General features: G+C 44.4%; 1 protein-coding gene across 1 annotated transcript in view; it reads left to right on the top strand.

The window, feature by feature from the left end:
* Positions 1-21,291, top strand: part of si:dkey-28b4.8 (sarcoplasmic/endoplasmic reticulum calcium ATPase 2) — a 58,826-nt gene that overhangs the window by 831 nt on the left and 36,704 nt on the right. Inside the window, exons 2-6 of the mRNA XM_056281073.1 lie at positions 903-1,022; positions 1,435-1,452; positions 1,788-1,870; positions 2,150-2,254; positions 7,555-7,693. Coding sequence (XP_056137048.1) covers positions 905-1,022; positions 1,435-1,452; positions 1,788-1,870; positions 2,150-2,254; positions 7,555-7,693 — 463 coding nt within the window. The 5' untranslated portion in view covers positions 903-904. The remainder of the gene's footprint in view (positions 1-902; positions 1,023-1,434; positions 1,453-1,787; positions 1,871-2,149; positions 2,255-7,554; positions 7,694-21,291) is intronic.

Below are 21,291 nucleotides of genomic sequence, written 5' to 3'. Positions count from 1 at the left end.
TGTCTTGTCACAAACCCGGTGGCTTGCCCCCCCCCCCGCCGCCGAGGCCCGGTGGGTCTGTCTCTGCGGGGACCAGCTGGAAGGGGGGGGGTTGCCTGGTTATGCAGCCGATTGCTCAGCCAGCAAGCGCTGCAACAGGGTGGTAGATTCATGTAACAGGTGCAAAGAAACACGAGTGTGTTGTGTTGCCTGTCGTCTGGTTGTCGTAATGAACGTGCCGTTGAGAAAGGTGCGCCGCCGTGTATGGGGAAGGGCCATTTAGGAGGCGTAGAATGTAATGGGAGGTCGTTGTGCACCTGCTAATATTGGGGCTGGGCCGCAACCGCCAGAGTCAAATGGCACCATGTATTTTTTGCGTGAATACCTTTATTTTGAAAATCTATCTCGCTGACGACCATTGGTGCGTTCACGGGAAGTTCATTAGTAATGTGGACGTGATGACCGATGTTGTTCGTTTCACTCATAGAAAGCAGTTGAGTAAGTTCAGAAAACTTTACACTTCTCCGTAATGCAGCCCTTAAGACCAGGGGATGACAACATATGCAATAACCCATGTTACCAGAATCGAAATCCTACATGATACCTATTCCTGAATCATGATATAGATATTATAACAGTATGTTGACAAGCTCTATTGATTATAAGAGATACCCGTTTCATTCTTTTTGCATTTCCCTCTCTGTCCTTTGCTCCCTGTTTGCCTCCCCCCCTCTCTAAATGCCCCCCTTCCCAACAACTCCCTCCCCCATCCTATTTATTCATTACTCATCTACCTCAACCTCCCTCCATCACCTGATCCACCCCATCTCCTTCTGTTCCCTGCCCTTTTTTCTCTTTTAATGCAATACTTTTCCACCCCTTCACTTCCTGCCCCCCCCCCCCCACCCTGGCTCCATGTGTAGGAATGGATAATGCCCATACAAAAACGGTGGAGGAGGTTCTGGGGTATTTCTCTGTCAACGAGTCCACAGGCCTGAGCTGTGAACAGCTGAGAAGGAGTCGAGAGAGATGGGGGCCCAACGGTATGGACACTCACTGGGAACATCTTCACTTTTTTGACAGATTGTTTAGTATTGTTTTTCACCATCAGCGACATTTCACAACAAGCAATAGAACCTCCTGTTTGCGTCACATGCTGAAAGCCACTTTTTTTCCGGTTTAAGGACCACTGCAAAATTTTCACCCATTGTGCAAACTACAGAAGAGAAATTTAGCAGGCTGAAATTTAGAATGTTAAAAATGTTCCTTTAAATACACGTTTCCCGTTCCTGTCTCCCAAAAGGTGATTTTTCCATTCAAGCCTCCCAACAATTTAATAGATAAAGCTCATGAATTTTATAAGAAAAAACAGAATGCATAACACGTCTACATTGGACTTACACATTTCCTTTTATTTCTTTTGTTTTGTCTTTCTTTCTCTTTTTTCACCATTAGAGTTGCCAGCTGAAGAAGGTAAGTGACTCACCTCTCTCTTTCTCTCACTCTCTAATGTTGACTATATGTTTCTCTATCTTGTTGCTTTTTTAAAAAAAATTATTTTAGGGACTTGTTCCTTATCCGATGCGAGGGTCTAAGGACAGGATGTTGTGTTGCTATAAAGCCCCTTGAGGCAAATTTGTAATTTGTGATATTGGGTTATACAAATAAAATTGACTTGACTTTTTCCCTCGGCACCATTTCCTCTCTTCTTCCCTTCTCTATCACTAGTTCTGCATTATTACTATTGCCTTTCTTTTTCTTTTCTTTTTTTCTTCCTTTCACATTATATCCTCTCCACTTCCTTGCAGGCAAATCTCTTTGGGAGCTGGTACTGGAACAGTTTGAGGATCTTCTAGTTCGAATCTTGCTGCTGGCAGCCTGCATCTCCTTTGTAAGGCTGCATTCGTTGTACTCAAGTTGTATTAGCACAAGCAAACACCTACACACTTGTATGCTGCATTGGTTGTACTCAAGTTGTATTGGCACAAGCAAACACCTACACACTCGTATGCACAAGTAAACACACAGGGACATGCATACAAAGACCAATACTAACAGAGATAATATGTGAAAATAAAATGTACATAGAAGAACACTTGCCCCATACACTCTAAGACTTGACAATGCATAAAATCTTTCTCTTTCTTCATTTTCCTGTTTTCCCTGGCAGACCCTGGCATGGTTCGAAGAAGGACAAGGGACAATTACAGCCTTTGTTGAACCGTTTGTGATCCTCCTCATCCTCATTGCCAATGCCATTGTTGGAGTGTGGCAGGTAAACCGTATGGGTTCTGTATGCGCTTGAGACATGACAGCTTCAAATAGAATGCATTCACGTTGAAATATCAAGGAGGATTGGGAATTTTATGCTATTACAGTTTATATTTTCACTTAATCACTATTTGGAAGATGAACTGTTCAGCAGTGTGTGCATGTGTGTATATTGATGTGTGTTTGTGCGTGCGTGTATGTACGTGTGTGTTGCGGCCCTGTATGATGTAGTCAATGTGAAGGTTTAGTTGTCTGTATGCTCTAGCAATTTGAATGGCTGTTTCTTGAAACAATTTCAGTTTTCATGTATTAGCGCTACTGGATATACAGTGCCTTCCGAAAAAAGACACCTTCCTTGATCCTAATTCTGATTTCTAGAAAGAAAGTATATACCCCCTCAGATTCAGTTGGTAGTTTGCCCTTGGGGAATTTTTGCCCATTCCTCCATGCAAAGTGGTTCCAACTCTGCTATATTAAAGCGGGTACACAGTATATGATTTAAAGTTTGATAATAACCCCAATTTTTCTGTGATGTCAAGATGGTGTAGAGTCTGCACTGTACTGCACAAATAGTGCGGGTCACCATGGCACATGTTAACTTTAAAGCCAAGACCCACCAGGCCGACGGTCGGCTGTCGGCAAACGTCGGGCCGTCGGTGAGCGTATGTGGCTCTAGTTTTTGTGGTGTGTCCCGCACCGTTGGCACTAGTCGGACCCCTGTCGGCAACCTTTCGGCCGATTCAGCATGTTGAATCGGCGGCGGAGCCTGTCGGTGAGAGAGATCACTCTGATTGGCTACTCAAACGACGAAGTCAAGAGGCCACACGGAAGGCTCTCCTCAGTTTTTGTCTTCATCTCACCTGAACATTTCAAGAATTTTTCCTCTTACGCAGGCACAGAAAGTACACGCTAGTTGGCCGTTGGTCGTAGTCTTTGCCGTGTGTTTGAGTGCTACTTTTTGGCCAAGACACAGGTGACGTGAGGCGACGCAACAGTCGGCCTCCGTCACCGCAAGTTCTCTGATGTGGGTTTGGTGTGTCTGGGCCCTTGTAGTGTGTGGAGGTTTAATCAAATCACTCTCCTCCTGAGCGAGCCGTTGACCAGTCAGCCATCATAATCATGTCAAAACTGTTCATAGAAAGTTGAATCATTTCATCTGGACACAACGTTTATTGAGAGAAATGTTTCATCACTCATCTAAGTGACCTCTTCAGTCTCAACTGACTGCAGGAACCCCACCCTTATAAACAATACAGTGGCATAACAACCGAAAACAATGATCGGTTTCATATGCAAATTAACGCGACCATTAACTAGAGTTACAATGGCCATGTGTACTATTCACAGAGGATTGGGTAATTGTTGCAATCACAGCATTGTAAGATGGCGACAGGTGTACTCTTAGTACTCTTAGCCCCCCCGCCCCCCCCCCCTTCAGGGATCGTCATTCCCTCTTCATATAGATGGCCTCTTTGACTCTCCGTTCAAACCAGCGTTCCTCCCTATCAAGGATGTGCACATCCTCATCCTTTGAAAGAGTGGCCACTGGCCTGTAGGTGGTGTAGACTGTGGAGTCCTGGCCTGACGTGTTAGCTCTTCTGTGTTGTGCCATCCTCTTGGCCAGCGTCTGTTTAGTTTCCCCGATATACAAGTCATAGCAATCCTCCTGGCATTTTAATAGCGTACACTATATTGCTCTGTTTGTGCTGGGGGACCAAATCTTTCGGGTGGACCACTTTTTGCTGCAGCGTGTTTTGGGGTTTGAAAGCAACTGAGACGCGGTGTTCGGAAAATACGCGTCTCAACTATTCCGACACTCCCGCCGCATACGGAATCACCACTGGTTTATGCTTAGGCAGCTGTTGTCCTTCTTTCTTCGATCGGCTGGCGCACTGTTTGGGTGTCTTCCTGGCTTTGACAAATGCCCAGTTAGGATAACCACATTTAACCAGGGTCTGTTTAATGTGGGATTTCTCCCCTTCCCCGGCCGCTGTGTCGGTGGGGACGTTGTCAGCTTGGTGGTACAGCATCCTGATGACTCCTAGTTTGTGCTCCAATGGATGATGAGAGTCAAACCTTAAGTACTTATCAATATGTGTTGGTTTACGGTAAACATCAACAATCAAATGTCCCCCCATCACCAATTGCAATTTCACAGCCTAAGTACACTAACCTGTCGTTTTTCACATCCTCCCTGGTGAGGTCGACCACCAGGGAGAAGGACAACAACTGTCTTAAGGCTCATTTATGCTCCCTTTATGTACGTAAATAGATGCGTCCGTTTCAAATGTTCTAAACGTCACTGCCCACATACTTCCCATCCGTGTTTTATGTTGGCATGTTTGTTAAGCAATGCATCCGCTAGAGAGTAGTTCAGAGTTAAGTTCAGAGTTCACTTTCGAGTTCAGGGTAAGGTGTCTAGGCTGCTGGAAATTCACACGAAGAAGAAGAGAGCAAACATGGCGACGGCCGAGGAGCTCATGATGTATCTGTTAAAAAAGAGGCAGCGTAGTAGACGGCGGTGGTCTGTGCATCCATTAAATACATCGCGGCATGTGGACAGAGAATTCTTCTCCCAACTGTTCTTTAGGAGTTGTTTGTCTCTGTGCCCAGGCGAGGTAACATCATAAATATGTTTGTGACTACATACCAACTCACACAGCCTTTCCTCAAAAATTTCTGCCATTTCTTCGTCTCCTTTGTTGTGTGTTGCTGGCTGGTCGCGCGTGAGCTATTAACTACATTGTGCAACACTGCCCCAACGAGTACCTGTGGTATTTCCAGTGGTACTGCTCCGTTTGTACAGCTCCGCCAGCTCCCAGAAAACGTGCAGAAATACGGATGAAATGAACGCAGAGTATGGACAGAAGGCTCCGTCCATATACGTATTTAACGTTGAGCATAAATGAGCCATTAAGTGTAAACCAGTGGCGACTCCAAGGATTTGGTCCCGCGGCACAAACAGAGCAATATAGTGTACACTCGCAAGTGCCAGGAGAATTGTCGTGACTAGTACATTGGGGAAACCAAACAGACGCTGACCAAGAGGATGGCACAACACAGAAGAGCTAACACGTCAGACCCGGACTCCACAGTCTACACCATCGACAGGCCAGTGGTCACTCTTTCAAGGATGAGGATGTGCACATCCTTGATAGGGAGGAACGCTGGTTTGAATGGGGAGTCAAAAGAAGCCATCTATGTGAAGAGGAAACGACCATCCCTGAAGGGGTCGGGCGCTAAGAGTACATCTGTCACCATCTTACAATGCTGTGATTGCAGCTATTCCCCAGTCCTCTCTGAATAGTACACATGGCCATTGAAACCCTAGTTAATGGTCATGGTAATTTGCATATGAAACCGAACGTTGGTTTGGGTCGCATTGTGTCAGTTGAGACTGAGGAGGTCACTTAGATGAGTGCTGAAACGTTTTTCTCAATAAACGTGTCCATGAACTGATTCAACCTTCTGTGATTTCCTTCCTGGATTATTGAGCATGCATAAAGACATCAAAACTGTTTGATTTTTACATCTGTAATGTGGACAAGTCCGAGCTCGGTGTGCACACCTCTCTGACTGCAGTCGTAACCGTTGTGCTTGTTTAAGACTGTCTGTTCTTTGAAATGTCTGTTTTTGTTGAGCCAGGCTGTGAGCCAAAGACTTTGTGGGACAGTAAAAAGAACTGAACTATAAAAAGAACTGAATTGAATTACATCTGTAATCTGTGAAAGTCAGATATTAAGTTTGTGGTGCAGAGTCTTCCCAGTCAATCAGGATTTATGAGGTGTCCAAGTTTGTTCTGTCCTTTGGACGGAGAACAAAAGTGGACAGCGATTCTCAGGTCATAGGATTTAGTCCTAGCTTTGGGTAGGCCATTCCATGTACCCCCTTTCCACCAAAATTAGCGCGTATATGTGGGTTTTTAAACATGGGAAAATCCACTAAAAATAGGCGATTGACTCCTTTCCCATTGCCAGTGGATGAGTATGCCAGAAAAGGGAGGACATTTTGCGTGTCTACTTGGTTGTCATATTTCCGTCACTGCCGATTGGAGCTGGAGCTGATAAAATATCCTTGAATACTGCAGAGTCATTTGTCCTGGGAATGAATGCTGATTGTATCCTTTCCCACTAAAGACAAAAGCCAGAAGGGGCATTAGTTGTGTTTTTTTTCTGTGCTTTGGGTCATTGTCCTGTAGGAACATGAATCTTGGCTTTAAATGCAGATTTCTTGCTGACTGAAATAGGGTCGTCTCAAAGATTTGTCTGTATTTGCCTCCATCCATCTTGTCCTTGGTGACAACAAGTTTTCCATTCCCTCCTGCTGGAAAGTAACCGCATATCATAATTCTTCCACCACCGTGTTTGACAGCAGAGATGATGTTAGCCGGGGTGTTGGGCCGTTCGGTTTGCACCACACATAATGCTTTGCTTTCAGGCCAAAGAGTTCATTTTATAAATCGTGTCGGATCACAAAGAGCTCAGATTTTGTCACACGGCTTTTGGCAGACTCCAGGCTTGACTTTACTGTTGGACGTCCCCGAAGTGGCTTCTTTCTAGCAGCTCCCCTAAAGAGATTGTAAATCCCAAGACGGTTTCTCTCATTTCATCCGATGGGCTCTGCAGCTCGCTCAGTGTTGTGATGGCCTCTTGGTCGCTTATCCGAGTTTCCCTTTTTGCTCAGTTTGGTAGGATGTCCTGATCTGGGTGCGGTATTTTTTTCCCCCATTTTCTAACAATGGACTTTAAAGTGGCCCTGAGGAGGTTCAAAGCTTTGTCAGTCATTTTACAACCTTCAGCTATTTGCCTCCAGACATTATTTCAGAGCTCCACAGACAGTTCTTTGGTCTTCATGTCAGCAGGATTGATCTGGTCTGCTTTTTAAGTTGTGAGACCTCATGGAGTTGGTGATATTTATTGTGCAATCATGGAAATAAGCACACTGGATTCAAAAGCCACGAGGTGGACTTCGTAAGATCTCTCAGGAAAATTGAATATACCTGGTCCAGTTAAAGTTGTCCATACAAAGAGGTTCATTACTAATCATTCAAGTAATTTTCAGGTTTTTATTTTTGATAAAACTCTTAAGACATTGTTAAGAATGACTTCTATAGAGGTAGAAATAACAGCAGGTCAAATATATTTAACGTTCATGTTTTGCAGCACAGCAAAACAAGAAATAATCAGTGGGGGGTGACTACTTTCTGAAGCCACTGTACATGTGTGTATGCTTGTCTCCCTACTCATATAGTACAAAATGTATGTATATGTATTCCAACCATGACTTTGTGTGTGACACTTCTAGGAGCGTAACGCAGAAAACGCCATTGAGGCTCTGAAGGAGTATGAGCCGGAAATGGGGAAGGTCTACCGACAGGACAAGAAGAGCGTCCAGAGAGTCAGAGCCCGAGACATTGTGCCTGGAGACATTGTGGAAGTGGCCGGTAATTAAAAAAAACAAACAAACTACAAATTCTAGTCAGTACTCACACAATGAGTAGTGGGGGAAAAAAACTATTGTAGCTTTCTTGTTATACAGTGGAAAGGAGTTTTTTTTTTAAATAGGTTTGCAAATATAACAGGCTTACAGTTAAAGACAGAGCCGAATAGATTTTTCAGCTGAAAATCTCTTGATTGTCAGCTGCCTCCAGTGAAAATTCACAACGTAGAAATTAAACGAATCCATCCATCCATTATCCAAACCGCTTATCCTGCTCTCGGGGTCGCGGGGATGCTGAAGCTTATCCCAGCAGTCATTGGGCGGCAGGCGGGGAGACACCCTGGACAGGCCGCCAGGCCATCACATGGGTTTCCTGCGGGTGCTCTTCTTATAAATACACGGATGTTATGATAGATGCCATCCTATTGTGGACTTCTCATATAGAATTTATTTGTAAGTAGATACAGCAGCGCATTTACTTTCTTCGTAGACTCAGATCTTTTGGAGCCAGTACCAACATTATTTTTCTGTTTTTTTATTTTTTAAATCAGTTATTCAGAGTGTCATGCTATACTGCAATATGGCCTAGCTCAGCAGCCTATCTGTGAAACTTAGAACTAAACTATATAGGGCGTCCTGGTAGCATGACGGTCTATTCTGTTGCCTACCAACACGGGAATTGCAGTTTCAAATCCCTGTGTTACCACCGGCTTGGTCGGGCGTCCCTACAGACACAATTGGCCGTGTCTGCGGGTGGGAAGCCGGATGTCGGTATGTGTCCTGGTTGCTGCACTAGCGCCTCCTCTGGTCGGTCGGGGTGCCCATTTGGGGGGGGGGACTGGGGGGAATAGCGTGATCCTCCCACCTGCTACATCCCCCTGGTGAAACTCCTCACTGTCAGGTGAAAAGAAGTGGCTGGTGACTCCACATGTATCAGAGGAGGCATGTGGTAGTGTGCAGCCCTCCCTGGATCGGCATAGGGGTGGACTAGCGACCAGGATGGCTCGGAAGAGTGGGATAGTTGGCCAGTACAACTGGGGAGAAAAATGGGGAAAAATCCACAACCCCCCCCCAAAAAGCTAAACTATATAATGAAATCCAAATCTGTGTGAAGGTTATTGGTCAACCTGTGGCACACTCTTTTCAGGCAACTCACAACAAGAGCACGCTCTCACTAGACTTGCCAACAGTATCTCTTCTGACGCCTCTCATGTTTTAAACGGAGAACACCCAACTTCTGCCCTCCAATAGGCCATTTAGAGTCCGATTTAAATGCAACAGGCTGAAGAATTCTTTTAGACATCAGTCTATCGTGTTGCTAAACCAAAATCGGTGTGCAGCTAAGTGAGATCTGAATCCCGAGAATATAATCTGATATGTGTGTTTGTCATGACTGTTTGTGTTTTGTATGTCTGTGATAAGTGTCACATGCGTAACTGTGTTTGTGTGTTAATCTCTTGGACGGAGCTGCCTAAGGATGCAAAATGAATTGTAGTGCAAACTGACAGTTTTATTATATCAAACTAAAAGATTACAAATACCATCATTTCGTAGTCATATTGATAGCAGAAGTGATGGGTAACGAATAACTGCTGAACCTGAGCCGTTGTACTGAGGGACATTGGAGCTAGTTGGTGTCTTTAAAAGTACGATTTCCACTGTCCTCCATTCAGAGCCTCCATATAGATCGAGTACGTGGCTATAATCTCAGATCAAACAACTGTGGCCATTTAATTGTTATGAACCTGCATGTTAACTTCACCATAATTCTGCTTTTTGGAAGTTCCTCGACAATTAATCACTTACTACTTCAACTCTCAATAGGGGTGCAAGATCATGGCCCAAATGATAATCCACATTATTTTGCTTGATATTGTGATCGTGGTTATTCATCCATTTTGGGGAACAGAATTGTATTATATTGAGTATTTTGAATAAACAAAACTGCTTTCACATTCACAATGTATTCATAAACCTATGAATAAATAAATACAGTTGCAATCAAAATTATTCAACCCCCATTGCATATTAGGTTTGTTGGCAAAATGTACAATTTTTCAGCTGTTTGCAATAAGCACATTACACAATAACGGTTTAAATAGTTCAATAAAACTTATATTACAAAGGTTTTATCCAAATTCAACACAAAATGTTACTTTTAATGACTACTGCAGTCTCAAAATTATTCAACCCCCTGAATAGAATCCCTCATAAGAGCACACATTATCAAATCAGGTGTTGTCTCAAGCACACCTGATGCAACTAATCAAGGGCTTCATTAATTGCATCAGGTGTGCTTGAGATAGAACACATCAAATACCTGGACTGGCTCGGCGTTTGTTTACGGTGACGTTTGGTTACATGTTAGAAATATGGCTAAGTCACGAGAATTGTCCAAAAAGTTAACAGAAGAGATCATTGCCTTGCACAAACAAGAAAAAGGATACAAAAGGATAGCAAAGGCACTGACTGTTCCTAGAGATACAGTTGGAAGCATAGTTCACAAGTTCAAAGTTAAAGGAAGAGTGGCTACACTACCTGGATGTGGCAGAAAGAGGAAGCTATCAATGGCTGCCACCAGATTCCCGAGGAGGCAGGTGGTCAAAAACCCCCGAGTGACTGCAAAAGACCTGCAGCAAGACTTGGTGGAAGCAGGCACTGAGGTTGCAGTTTGCACAGTAAGGTGTATACTAAACACTGAAGGGCTCCATGCCTGAACTCCAAGCCGTACACCACTACTGACCCAAAAGCACAGGAAAAGTCGGCTCCAATATGATCGGAACCATATAAATAAGCCAAAGAGGTTTTGGGATTCTGTTCTGTGGAGCGATGAAACAAAACTGGAACTTTTCGGGCCTATGGATCAGCGGTATGTCTGGAGGAGGAAGAACGAAGCATACGCTGAAAAGAACACCCTGCCTACAGTGAAGCATGGCGGTGGCTCGGTGATGCTCTGGGGCTGCTTTGCTTCCTCTGGCACTGGAAACCTGCAGCATGTGGAGGGCAAGATGGATTCAATCAAGTATCAGGAAATTCTAGGAGAAAATGTCATACAATCTGTGAGGAAGCTGAAGCTTGGGCATCAGTGGACCTTCCAACAGGACAATGATCCAAAGCATACCTCAAAGTCCACCAAGGCTTGGTTTTAGAAGAAGTCCTGGAAGATTCTAGAGTGGCCGTCACAGTTGCCTGACATGAACCCCACTGAAAATCTCTGGTGGTATTTAAAGAAGGCGGTTGGCAGCATGCAAACCCAAGAATATTAGTGAACTGGATGCCATTGCTCATGAGGAATGGGCTGAGATTCTTCAGGAACACTGCCAGAAGCTGGTGTCTGGCTATGCATCACATTTGCAGCAGGTCATAACAGCAAAAACATTCTCTACTAAGTGCTAAAGACGCTTGTCATGAAGGGGTTGAATAATTTTGAAATGCAGTAGTCACTAAAAGTGGCATCTTGTGTTGAATTTGGAGAAACCACTTGTAATAATAGTTGTGTTGAGCTATTTAAATTGTTCTTGTTTGATCTGTTTAATGCAAACAGCTGACAGTTTGTAAATTTTGCCAATAAACCTAATTTGCAGTGGGGGTTGAATAATTTTGATTGCAACTATATATCAACATTTAAATCAAAACAATAGATTCTTCACACCAGAGCAAGCCAAACTCAGCATGAAATTTTGCACCTGGTCACAATCAATAAATTGTGGGAGCCAACATCCAAATCGCGATTAATATACAAGTAATTGTGCAGTCCTAACTTTCAATCATCTTTATCACTTTTATTTTCATTATTTAATTTTCACTTACTGCCACTCTTTATATTTACCCTGAGTCTACACCGGAAGCTTTTTTTCCCCACCTGTCTTTAATAGTAGTCGAAAATAGTTTCCTTTGCTAGAACTGTATTTTTAACCATTTGTAAATAAGATGCAAAACCTTTCAAAACAAAAGACTGTAGAAAAAAAGGGTTTTGAGCAGTCTATTATAAACCTCAGTGGAGCAGGAGCCACAAGCAGATCCCAGAATGCCCTTCAAATGTCTCACACCAGTTGGAGGGGACGGTCTACACACCAGTGTCAATTAGCTGTTCATGTTTTATGCCACATTCCACGCTGTTGAAGGTTTGGCTTAAAAGTCATTTGTTTGGACACAAATGAAGGTTTCACACAAGATATCTACATGTTACCAAAATCCTTCTGTTGAATCAGGTATTAGGGATTGTCAGTAAGTTTAAACAGGTGGCTTTTCAGCAAGTCGTGGAAAAAAAACTTTGCTTTACCTTCCTTCCTGAAGTGCCCTCCTTTAGTTTGTCATAGGAGCTTAGCTTTTCTGATTGAATAGGGCTTGGTCTTACTCTTAGGTTTTATAAGTGTAAGCAGAGCAGTTGAGTTTAGGATTGTCAAGTGAATGTTATTTGAAAGCCCAATTTCGCAAATTACAAATTTGCTTCAAAGGGCTTTACAGAAACACAACATCCTGTTTTTAGATCCTCACATCGGATAAGGAGCAACTCCCTATAAAAAAAAACCCCATTTAACAGGGAGAAAAAATAGGAAGAAACCTCAGGGAGAGCGACAGAGGAGGGATCTCTCTCTCAAGATGGACAACGTGCAATGGATGTTGTGTTTACACAATTTACAGGATACAACATTAAAAAAGGATAACAGAATTATAATGGAATTATAAAATTTATGAAGAATTTGATGAGCAGGATGCCAAGCAGTGTCCAGACACCCCCATAACAGCTCAGGACCCAAGCCACACGACCAGCATCACCATGGGAAAAAAAAGAAATTAGTCACACATCTTATTGAAAGATAAATAGGACATTGAAACAGGATAACAAAATTGTATGGATTGATAAAATATATAAAAATAAAATGTGATGAGGGGGATGCCAAGCAGCGTCCAGGTTGTGACCACCATCACCACGGAGACCTGGGAGGACAGATGGCACATGCACAAGGAAGACTCACATGACACCATTCTCACACACAGAAAAAGAGAATGGAGAAGACATCGTTCAGAGAGAGAGAGAGAGAGAGAGAGAGAGAGAGAGAGAGAGAGAGAGAGAGAGAGAGAGAGAGAGAGAGAGAGAGAGAGAGAGAGAGAAAAGACGTGAGAGAAGAGAACAGTTTGCAATAGACAATAATCTATAAACTATAATCTCATTGGCAGAACAGTGGTTGGTAAATTACATTGAGACAGAAACTGACCCATCATGCGGTACAGGTTGTGAAGCACTCACTCAAAGGCAGCTAATTATAGGCTAAGGCAAAAAGACGAGTTTTACTTCTGGATTTATAGGACTCCACGGACTGATTGTCTGATGGCAGCAGGCAGGTTATTCCACAAGAACGGGGCCCGATAGGAAAAGGCCCTAGCCACCAGCTGACTTCTTCTTAACTTTGGGTACACACAGGAGCCCTGTATTTTGAGGGTGAGGTGCTCGAGATGGAATGTATGGTTTAAGGAGATCAAACAGGTCAGATCGGGCAAGCCCATTTGGGATTTTATAAGTCAGCGGAAACACCTTGAATTCTGATCTAACATGGATAGGAAGCCAATGAAGGGAAGCAAGAATTGACATAATATGGTCAAATTTCCTAGATTTAGTTAGGATTGTAGCGGCAGCATTCTGAACCATCTGAAGACTTAGTACTAGCATGTGGCAGACCTGAAAACAGAAAATTATAGTAATCAAGTCTGGATGAAACAAATGCATGTATTATAGTCTCTGTGTCAAACATGGACAGGAAAGACCGAATTTTAGCTATGTTATATAAGTGAAAAAAGGCAATCTTGGTGATTTCTTTAATGTGCTTATCAAAGAAAAGGTTGGGATCAAACGTAACACCAAGATTTTTGGCTGCCACATTTTGTGAAATCACAGAGTTGTTGATTGTTACCGTTACTTGATCAAATTGGTGTCTGTATCTAGCAGGGCCAATGACCAGCATCTTGGTTTTATCCGAATTTAAAAGCAGAAACTTTAGTAACATCCAGTTTTTCACAGCAGCCAAGCAGGCCTCTAAATTAGTCATTTGAGTATGATCATCAGCCCTTATAGGCACATATAGCTGAGCATCATCAGCACAGCAATGGAAATTTATTCAATAACTGTATAATTTGGCCAAGAAGTGAAATATAAAGAGAGAAAAGTAGAGGGCCAAGAACTGAGCCCTGAGGTACACCATATTTAATGTCAGAGAATTTTGATGTAATATTACTATAGCAGATACAGTGTGTTCTTCCAGATAAGTAGGACTTAAGACAAGAGTGCTAAGCCAGAGACACCAAAATTACAATTTAACCTGTCTAATAGTATGCAGTGATCAGTGGTGTCAAAGGCTGCACTGAAGTCCAGTATTAGAAGCACAGAAGCAGAATCAGAGCCCAAGGCTAGTAAAAGATCGTTCACCATTCTGGTCAGAGCAGTTTCAGTGGAGTGACAGGACCTGAAAGCCAATTGAAAAGGTTCATACAGATGGCTTCAAAATGGGTTGAAAGTTGTTGATACACAACTCTCTCTAGTACTTCAGAAAAGATTGGGAGATTAAGGACTGGTTGATATTTATTAAGAGACCCTGGCTTGAAGTGCAGTTTTTTTTTTAAGTAGAGTTTTAACCACATCTATCTTAAAACTGCTGGGAACAATGCCAGTAGTAAGTGATAAAATAAAAATGTCTAGCATTGTAGTTCCCAGGGAAGGCCAGAGGTCTTTAAAAGTTTTGCTGGTAAGGGATCAAGTATGCAAATAGTTTGTTTAGAAGCTGACACAAGCTTAGTCAAAGTATCAAGAGCGATGGTCTCAAAAGCTGTAATAACAGGGACTATCAGTGACTTATTGTATAGATATGAATTTGGTAAGACAGGATCTGCAGGAGTAGCTGGAGTAGAAGAACTAATTGTGAGAAGTTAATTATGGAGATGAGCCCCCCTGACCCCCAATTCAATATAAAAAAGCATTGGAGGAAGTTATGTAGGCTTCAGAAGACTTACCGACAACTAAAGAGTTAACAAGGCAAGAGCAACAAACCAAGAGAGACACCAAAGTGACAGAGAAAACCCGGACATAACAGCTCTGTCATCCAAGAAAAGGCCAACAACATTATTTATAACACAGATGAGGGAATCAAAGCTAGCAAACTTTCAGGAGTATTCTGCTAGTTTTGCCATTTTGTGCGCTATGTAAGTGGATTTGAATTTAAGCTTTTTTGGGGCAACAAAGTGATAAGAAAGTGAGATAAAAGTGAGATTAAAAAGTCTGTAGGATTAGTGGATGTGTCACAAAGGGCATCCGATGTAAAATTTTGCCAAATCAGTATGTGGATTGACAAGACTGTACTGGATTGGTCGAGGCCCCCATTAACAACAGCCAGCATTGGCGCTGTGCGATCACAGGGTCCTGATGGAAACTGTAAAATCTGCTTTGGCAACCCCTGAAAAATGGGAAAAGCTGAAAGAAGAATTGAGATAAAAAGCAGGAGACAGTCTTGATTTCTTTTTTGTTTTTGGTTAAAATCATTCGTCTGGAAAAAAAGAAGAGCGTCGTAAAAATGATTTAACTTCATCACTGAATTCTACATCATCGTTTTGCTAAAACTGTGTAAATGTACCCGAGTTAGCTAAGAGGCTAGTTTCCATCGACAGTCTCTTTGCCTGATGTTGTTAGGCATCCTAGGATAATAAAATAGTACAAAAAAAACATACAACATAGTTAACATACAATACAAGAACAACAAGAGCAAACAATAAGAAAATATATACAGAATATACAAATAATGTAGAAAAAGATAATAAAAACTATATAGAAAATAATATAGTATATAAAAAGCAGACATAGAACACAGCTAATGTACAATACAGTTAAACACCATGTTAAAAGTGTGTGTGAATAGCATCAATGTTGACATGGTTGGTTCTTAATAAGTCATTTCTTGCCGTTGCACTTAAATGAATAATAGGATGGGGACTCTCTAATTGATCGTGGTGCTGAGTTCCATTGATGTGATGCTCTAAAGGAGAAGATGATCTGACTAAATGCAGTTCTCCTGAGTGAGATTGAGCAGACCCCTCTAGCTGCACCTCCACCCCCCCCCCCTTTCTCCCCAGTTGTATCTGGCCAATTACCCCACTCTTCCGAGCTATCCCAGTCGCTGCTCCACGCCCTCTGCCGATCCGGGGAGGGCTGCAGACTACCACGTGCCTCCTCTGATACATGTGGAGTCGCCAGCTGCTTCTTTTCACCTGACAGTGAGGAGTTTCACCAGGGGGACGTAGCGCATGGGAGGATCACGCTATTCCCCCTCGTTCCCCCTCCCCCCGAACAGGTGCCCCGACCGACTAGAGGAGGCGCTAGTGCAGCGACCAGGACACATACCCACATCCGGCTTCCCACCCGCAGGAATGGCCAATGGTGTCTGTAGGGATCCCTGACCAAGCCGGAGGTAACACGGGGATTTGAGCCGACGATCCCTGCGTTGGTAGGCGATGGAATAGACCGCTACGCTACCCACACCCCCTGTTTGTGGTAGATTTGAAGATGTTGAAGCTGGAGAGATGAGGAGGAGCTAAACCATGCACGATCTTATAAACTAGGCAGACATTTGTGTATTTGATAAGGTTTTCCTAACTCAGTAGATTATACTTTTTAGAATGTGGCAGTGGTGAAAAGTGAATGGCTTCTTGTCTAAGGTTTTGAGTGCTTGTTTGTGTAACGATTCCAGTGGTTTTAATCTTGTAGAGTGTGTGTCAGACCGGCTTCTCAGACAATAGGTGATGTAGGAAACAACCACTTAGTAGAAGTAACATGATTAGTATTGGCTATTTCAGCACCTAGTTTATATGGTTATACATTTTTCCTGTCCTTCATCCTCTTCTCCCCGAGTGGTGATGCTGGACAGACGGAGGGAAGGGCTGAAGTAACACTCAAACTATAATCAGGCGGTGCTGTTGGAGCCATTGCACAGGTCTCCGACCTTATCTTGCCTCCGAGGGCAAGTATTGTATTGATAAAAAGTCAATATATAACTTTGTCAGCACACACTCACTGAAATATGTCCTTCATGAGACGAGGTGCGTCTGGATTAATTAATAGCTAGGATTTATTAGGTCTGTACAGTTGTGTTCTCACGCACACCCTCAGCCGAACGCAACAAGAGTCAACGCAAACAACTGCCGGGATATTCCGAGGGAAGTGAAATGGGGGCCGTGATGGTGACGGCTGCTACACACAGACTGCCCCCCCTGTCCACAGTGTGTTACCACCACCGTGAATGTGGGCATGGCTGCCGAGTCTCGGGGAAGCCCGCGCTGCGCCCCGAGTCCTTTATATCTGACGCGGTGTGAAGTATGAGACGTCCTCCGGGGTCTCGGCACGCCGCGTTTCCATCGAAGGCAAGCCGCCCCCGCTTTGTTTAGACGGAGCTGAAATAATGTTTTTGCGTCTGCGTTCAGTTATCCTTGGCACACGGCGTGCCGTGCATGCCTTCGCCGGGATGTCAAGCCCGTCCTTTGTGTTATTGTCATGGATATCCAGAGAAACACAAAGCCCTCAATTCCATCTGGGTAAAGGGCGTCCCGAGCGGACGGCGGTCGTGGGAGCTCGGGTCGTAAAAGCAGCATGTAAAGGACGGGGTGGTCCGACGCAGTGTCTTTAGGATATGTCTTTACTCAGTAATACCTTCACGTGCACTAGACCGTGTACAGTCGAGACTGTGACGGTTCTGATAAGCACCAAACTCGAACCCGTGAGACTGTGTGTCGCTTAGCCCCAAGAGCCGCGAGGAGGGAGCTGCTTTCATATTCAGCAGCTGAAATGATTGAGCGAAGCTGGTTTTCAGAGAAGCACTGCGAGGTCAGTTATTTCCACAGATGAAAATCAGTCCAGCTGGGCTGCTTATACAATGTCCGTCCAAATAACAGCTTGTCATATACACACACACACACACACACACACACACACACACACACCATTTTCTCTCCACAGAGCCTGAAATAGTACAGAGTAACTGGAGAATTCAACAATTTTCCTTTTAGGCCGTGTGTGTGTGTGTGTGTGTGTGTGTGACCTATTATGTGTAGAAGTGCACTTGTGTAGTACTTGCATGCACATATCTGCGGTTGTTTGTGTAATTTATCGTCATGTGTCGTTTGCGCGGCTGTTTGATTCATCTCGGCGGTGCATCCGGGAGTTTAATGAGGGCCGTTGTTAAGATGCACACACCAGCACGACAACATCATTTTGACTGCGTGCCTACATTCACGTTTGACCCGTTTGTGTGCGTCCGTGTCCATGTGTGCGTGCAAGTGGCCCGTGTGCATGCTGATGTATTTGGTTCAGCTCTCCTGTGTCAGTAGCAAGGTCTGTGGTCTGCAGAGCATGGGAACTCGGTGACACCAGTCGCTTGGAGCAACAGGAAGGGGCTGAGTGGAGGAGGATGTTTAGCGTGACACACTATTATTAGTCCTTATTAGTTCACTTACACGATAATTCCATCTCTGCCCATCTCGGTCTGCACTTTATGAGATGGTGTGAACTGGCGCTTTTATTTAGAAAAATTTACATTTTCAGCTGACAAGTCCCCATTTCCCTCCAGTACGACCTGATCCTGAGTCTCGTGCTGGTTCTGCCTGGTAACCCAGTCTGATTCTGACCGAGTCTACTTAAACCTTCTTTTTTTTTTTGGGACTCCCCCCCCACCATTTTTTTTCCCCTCTCTACTGTTGTATCCGGCCATTTGCCCCACTCTTCTGAGCCATCCCGGTCGCTGCTCCGCCCCCTCTGTTGGTCCGAGGGGGGCTGCAGACTACCACATGCCTCCTCTGATACATGTGGAGTCGCCAGCCGCTTCTTTTCACCTGACAGTGAGGCGTTTCACCGGGGGGACGTAGTGTGTGGGAGGATCACACTTCCCCCCCCAGTTCCCCCTCCCCCCCGAACAGGCACCCTGACTGACCAGAGGGGGTGCCAGTGTAGTCATCTTTTTCTCCCCAATTGTACTTGGCCAATTACCCTATTTTCCGAGCCATCCTGGTCGCTGCTCCGCCCCCTTCTGTCGATCCGAGGGGGGCTGCAGACTACCACATGCCTCCTCTGATACATGTGGAGTCACCAGCCACATCTTTTCACCTGACAGTGAAGAGTTTCACGGCGAAACTCCTCACTGCTCACATGGCGAAATGCCAGGGGGACTTAGCACATTGGAGGATCACGCTATTCCCCCCAGTTCCCCCTCCTCCCCAAACGGGCGCCCCGACCTACCAGAGGAGGCACTAGTGCAGCGACCAGGACACACACCCACATCCGCCTTCCCACCTGCAGACACGGCCGGTTGTGTCTGTAGGGACGCCCGACCAAGCAGGAGGTAACACGGGGATTGAATCCGGCGATCTCCGTGGTGGTAGGCAACGGAATAGACCGCCACGCTACCTGCACGTCCCTGAAACCCAATGTAAGTTTTAGCATTTATAAAAACTAAAGCTTACATCGGCGGATAGTTTGACGTGAGAAGAAAACGACGGAGGAGAAATTCAGAGGGTGAAAGTTCCAACACGGAAAGACTTCTGGAGCCTTCCAGTCATGAGTAATTTGTTCGGATGAGGTGCTCTCTAGATATTACACGATTACTTTCCCCAGAGAAATACTCGTAGATTGTGAACATTAATTCAAACCTGAAGCCAAGTCAGTAACTTTTTTTTTGTGCGATCAGATATTTTTTATTTTATCATTTTTTAAACAAGACTCACAAATGAACAATAATGCAAACAAAAACGAGAAAAAAAAAGGGAAAAGAAAAAAAAACTACAGAAAAAATTGCAAAAAAGAAACAGCATACAGTACTCGGCCAGTGTTCAGTCAATAAAGTTCTTCAACTCAACGGCCACAGAATTCCACATGTCTATAGTTCCAGCCCTTGCTCCATGGATCCTTGCTGTCGAGAGCTCCAAATATACAATGTCCAGATATAAGAGGGACCAATGACGAGATGACAAATCATCTGGAGCTTTCCAACGCATAGCAACTATCTTCTTGGCTGCTGTGAGTCCCGCAAGCAATATGCGCTGCTTGATTTGTGGTACAGGTAGTGCAGAGAAGTCATTGAGAAGTAATACCGCAGGCTCAGCGGGTACAGTAATCGACAAAAATTGGGACAATTTATCAGCAACCATTTCCCAAAACCCTTTCACCCTTGTACATTCCCAGACCATATGAAAGAAGGTTCCAACCACATTCAGCGAACAAAGTGTACAGTTTGGGCTATCAGCAAGTTTCATACAAAACCTCTGTCGTGGGGTGCGATATGTCCGATGTATAAAATTATAGTGTATCTGCTGATGATCTGGATTCCTAGATGCTAAGAGAATACTAGACCACACCGTCTCCCAACAGAACTCAGTATCCAGATCGGGCACATCTGTTCTCCAAATTGTGTCCAGCGCAAGGGGTTTGTATGTTCTTTCCAGGATAAAGCCATACAGCACAGAAACTAAATCCCTAGTACTAACCTTTTCACTAATTATTCTATAAAGTAGATGCACTGGGAGAGAAGAGAGCCACGGCACCCCGTGAGCCTTCATGGAAGCCCTCAACTGAAGATAGAAAAAAAAAGACCAGGCCGGTAAATCATATTGATTCCTGAGATCCTCAAAAGAGCGCAGTACACACAGATTACCAAGAGAGTGTACACCCCTACTGGACCAGCTATTATGCGGGATAGGACAACGATCAACTAGGAGACCTTGGTTGTAAAATATAGGAGAGCAAACGTTCCACTTAGCGGTGATCTTACATGCCGACTCCACAGATCTCCAGACCGCAACCAGGTGTGATATGATGGGGCCAAATCGTTTCCTACACTGGGCAGTAGAAATATTAGAAAACAGTAAATCTGCTAGTCGTATGGGGTGAAACAAGTTTTCTTCCAAAGCTTTCCACGCAACCTCTGCACCAGGATCGAGCCAGGTCGTAAGTGAACGCAAGGTGTAGGCCCAACAGTAATACTTTAAGTTAGGGAGCGCAACGCCACCATCTGATCTGTTACGATTCATGGTCGTGCGTTTGAGGCGAGGAGGCTTGTTCTTCCAGACGAATTTGGTAATCGCTGAATGGAGTTTATCCCAGTACCGAGGAGGGGGCGGAAGAGGGAGCATAGAGCTAACAAAATTAACCCGCGGCAATATATTCATCTTGACGATGGAACCCCTAACACGAATGGAATTGGGCATTGAAGCCCATCTAATCATGTCCTCAGAGACCTTCTTAAAGGTCAAGTCGAAGTTAGATTTTGTTGTGACTGTCAGAGACGGAAAGATGTCAATCCCTAAATATTTGAAGTGGCTTACAATCGGAACAAGCGGGGGAAGTACGGCCGACCGCATGGCCTCGTTTCCTCCTGTCGCGGAGGAAAGATGTGAATCCGTGCGTCCTTGTATTTAAGAACACCCATCTTCCGCGCCTTCTCCAGAATATCCTCCTTCTCCCTGAAGGTCTGCAGGCAGAGCAGGTAGTGCCTGGCCGCGGGACGATTCCCTTCCTCCCCGCTCCGCAGGCGTCCCACACGATGAGCTCTCTCAACTCTGGGCAGAGTGGTCAGG

The sequence above is a fragment of the Lampris incognitus genome, chromosome 5 (genome assembly GCF_029633865.1).
Source record: "Lampris incognitus isolate fLamInc1 chromosome 5, fLamInc1.hap2, whole genome shotgun sequence".
NCBI classification, from domain to species: Eukaryota; Metazoa; Chordata; class Actinopteri; order Lampriformes; family Lampridae; genus Lampris; species Lampris incognitus.
The sequence above is the reverse complement of the archived record's forward strand: the minus strand, read 5'-3'. Positions and strand labels throughout refer to the sequence as shown.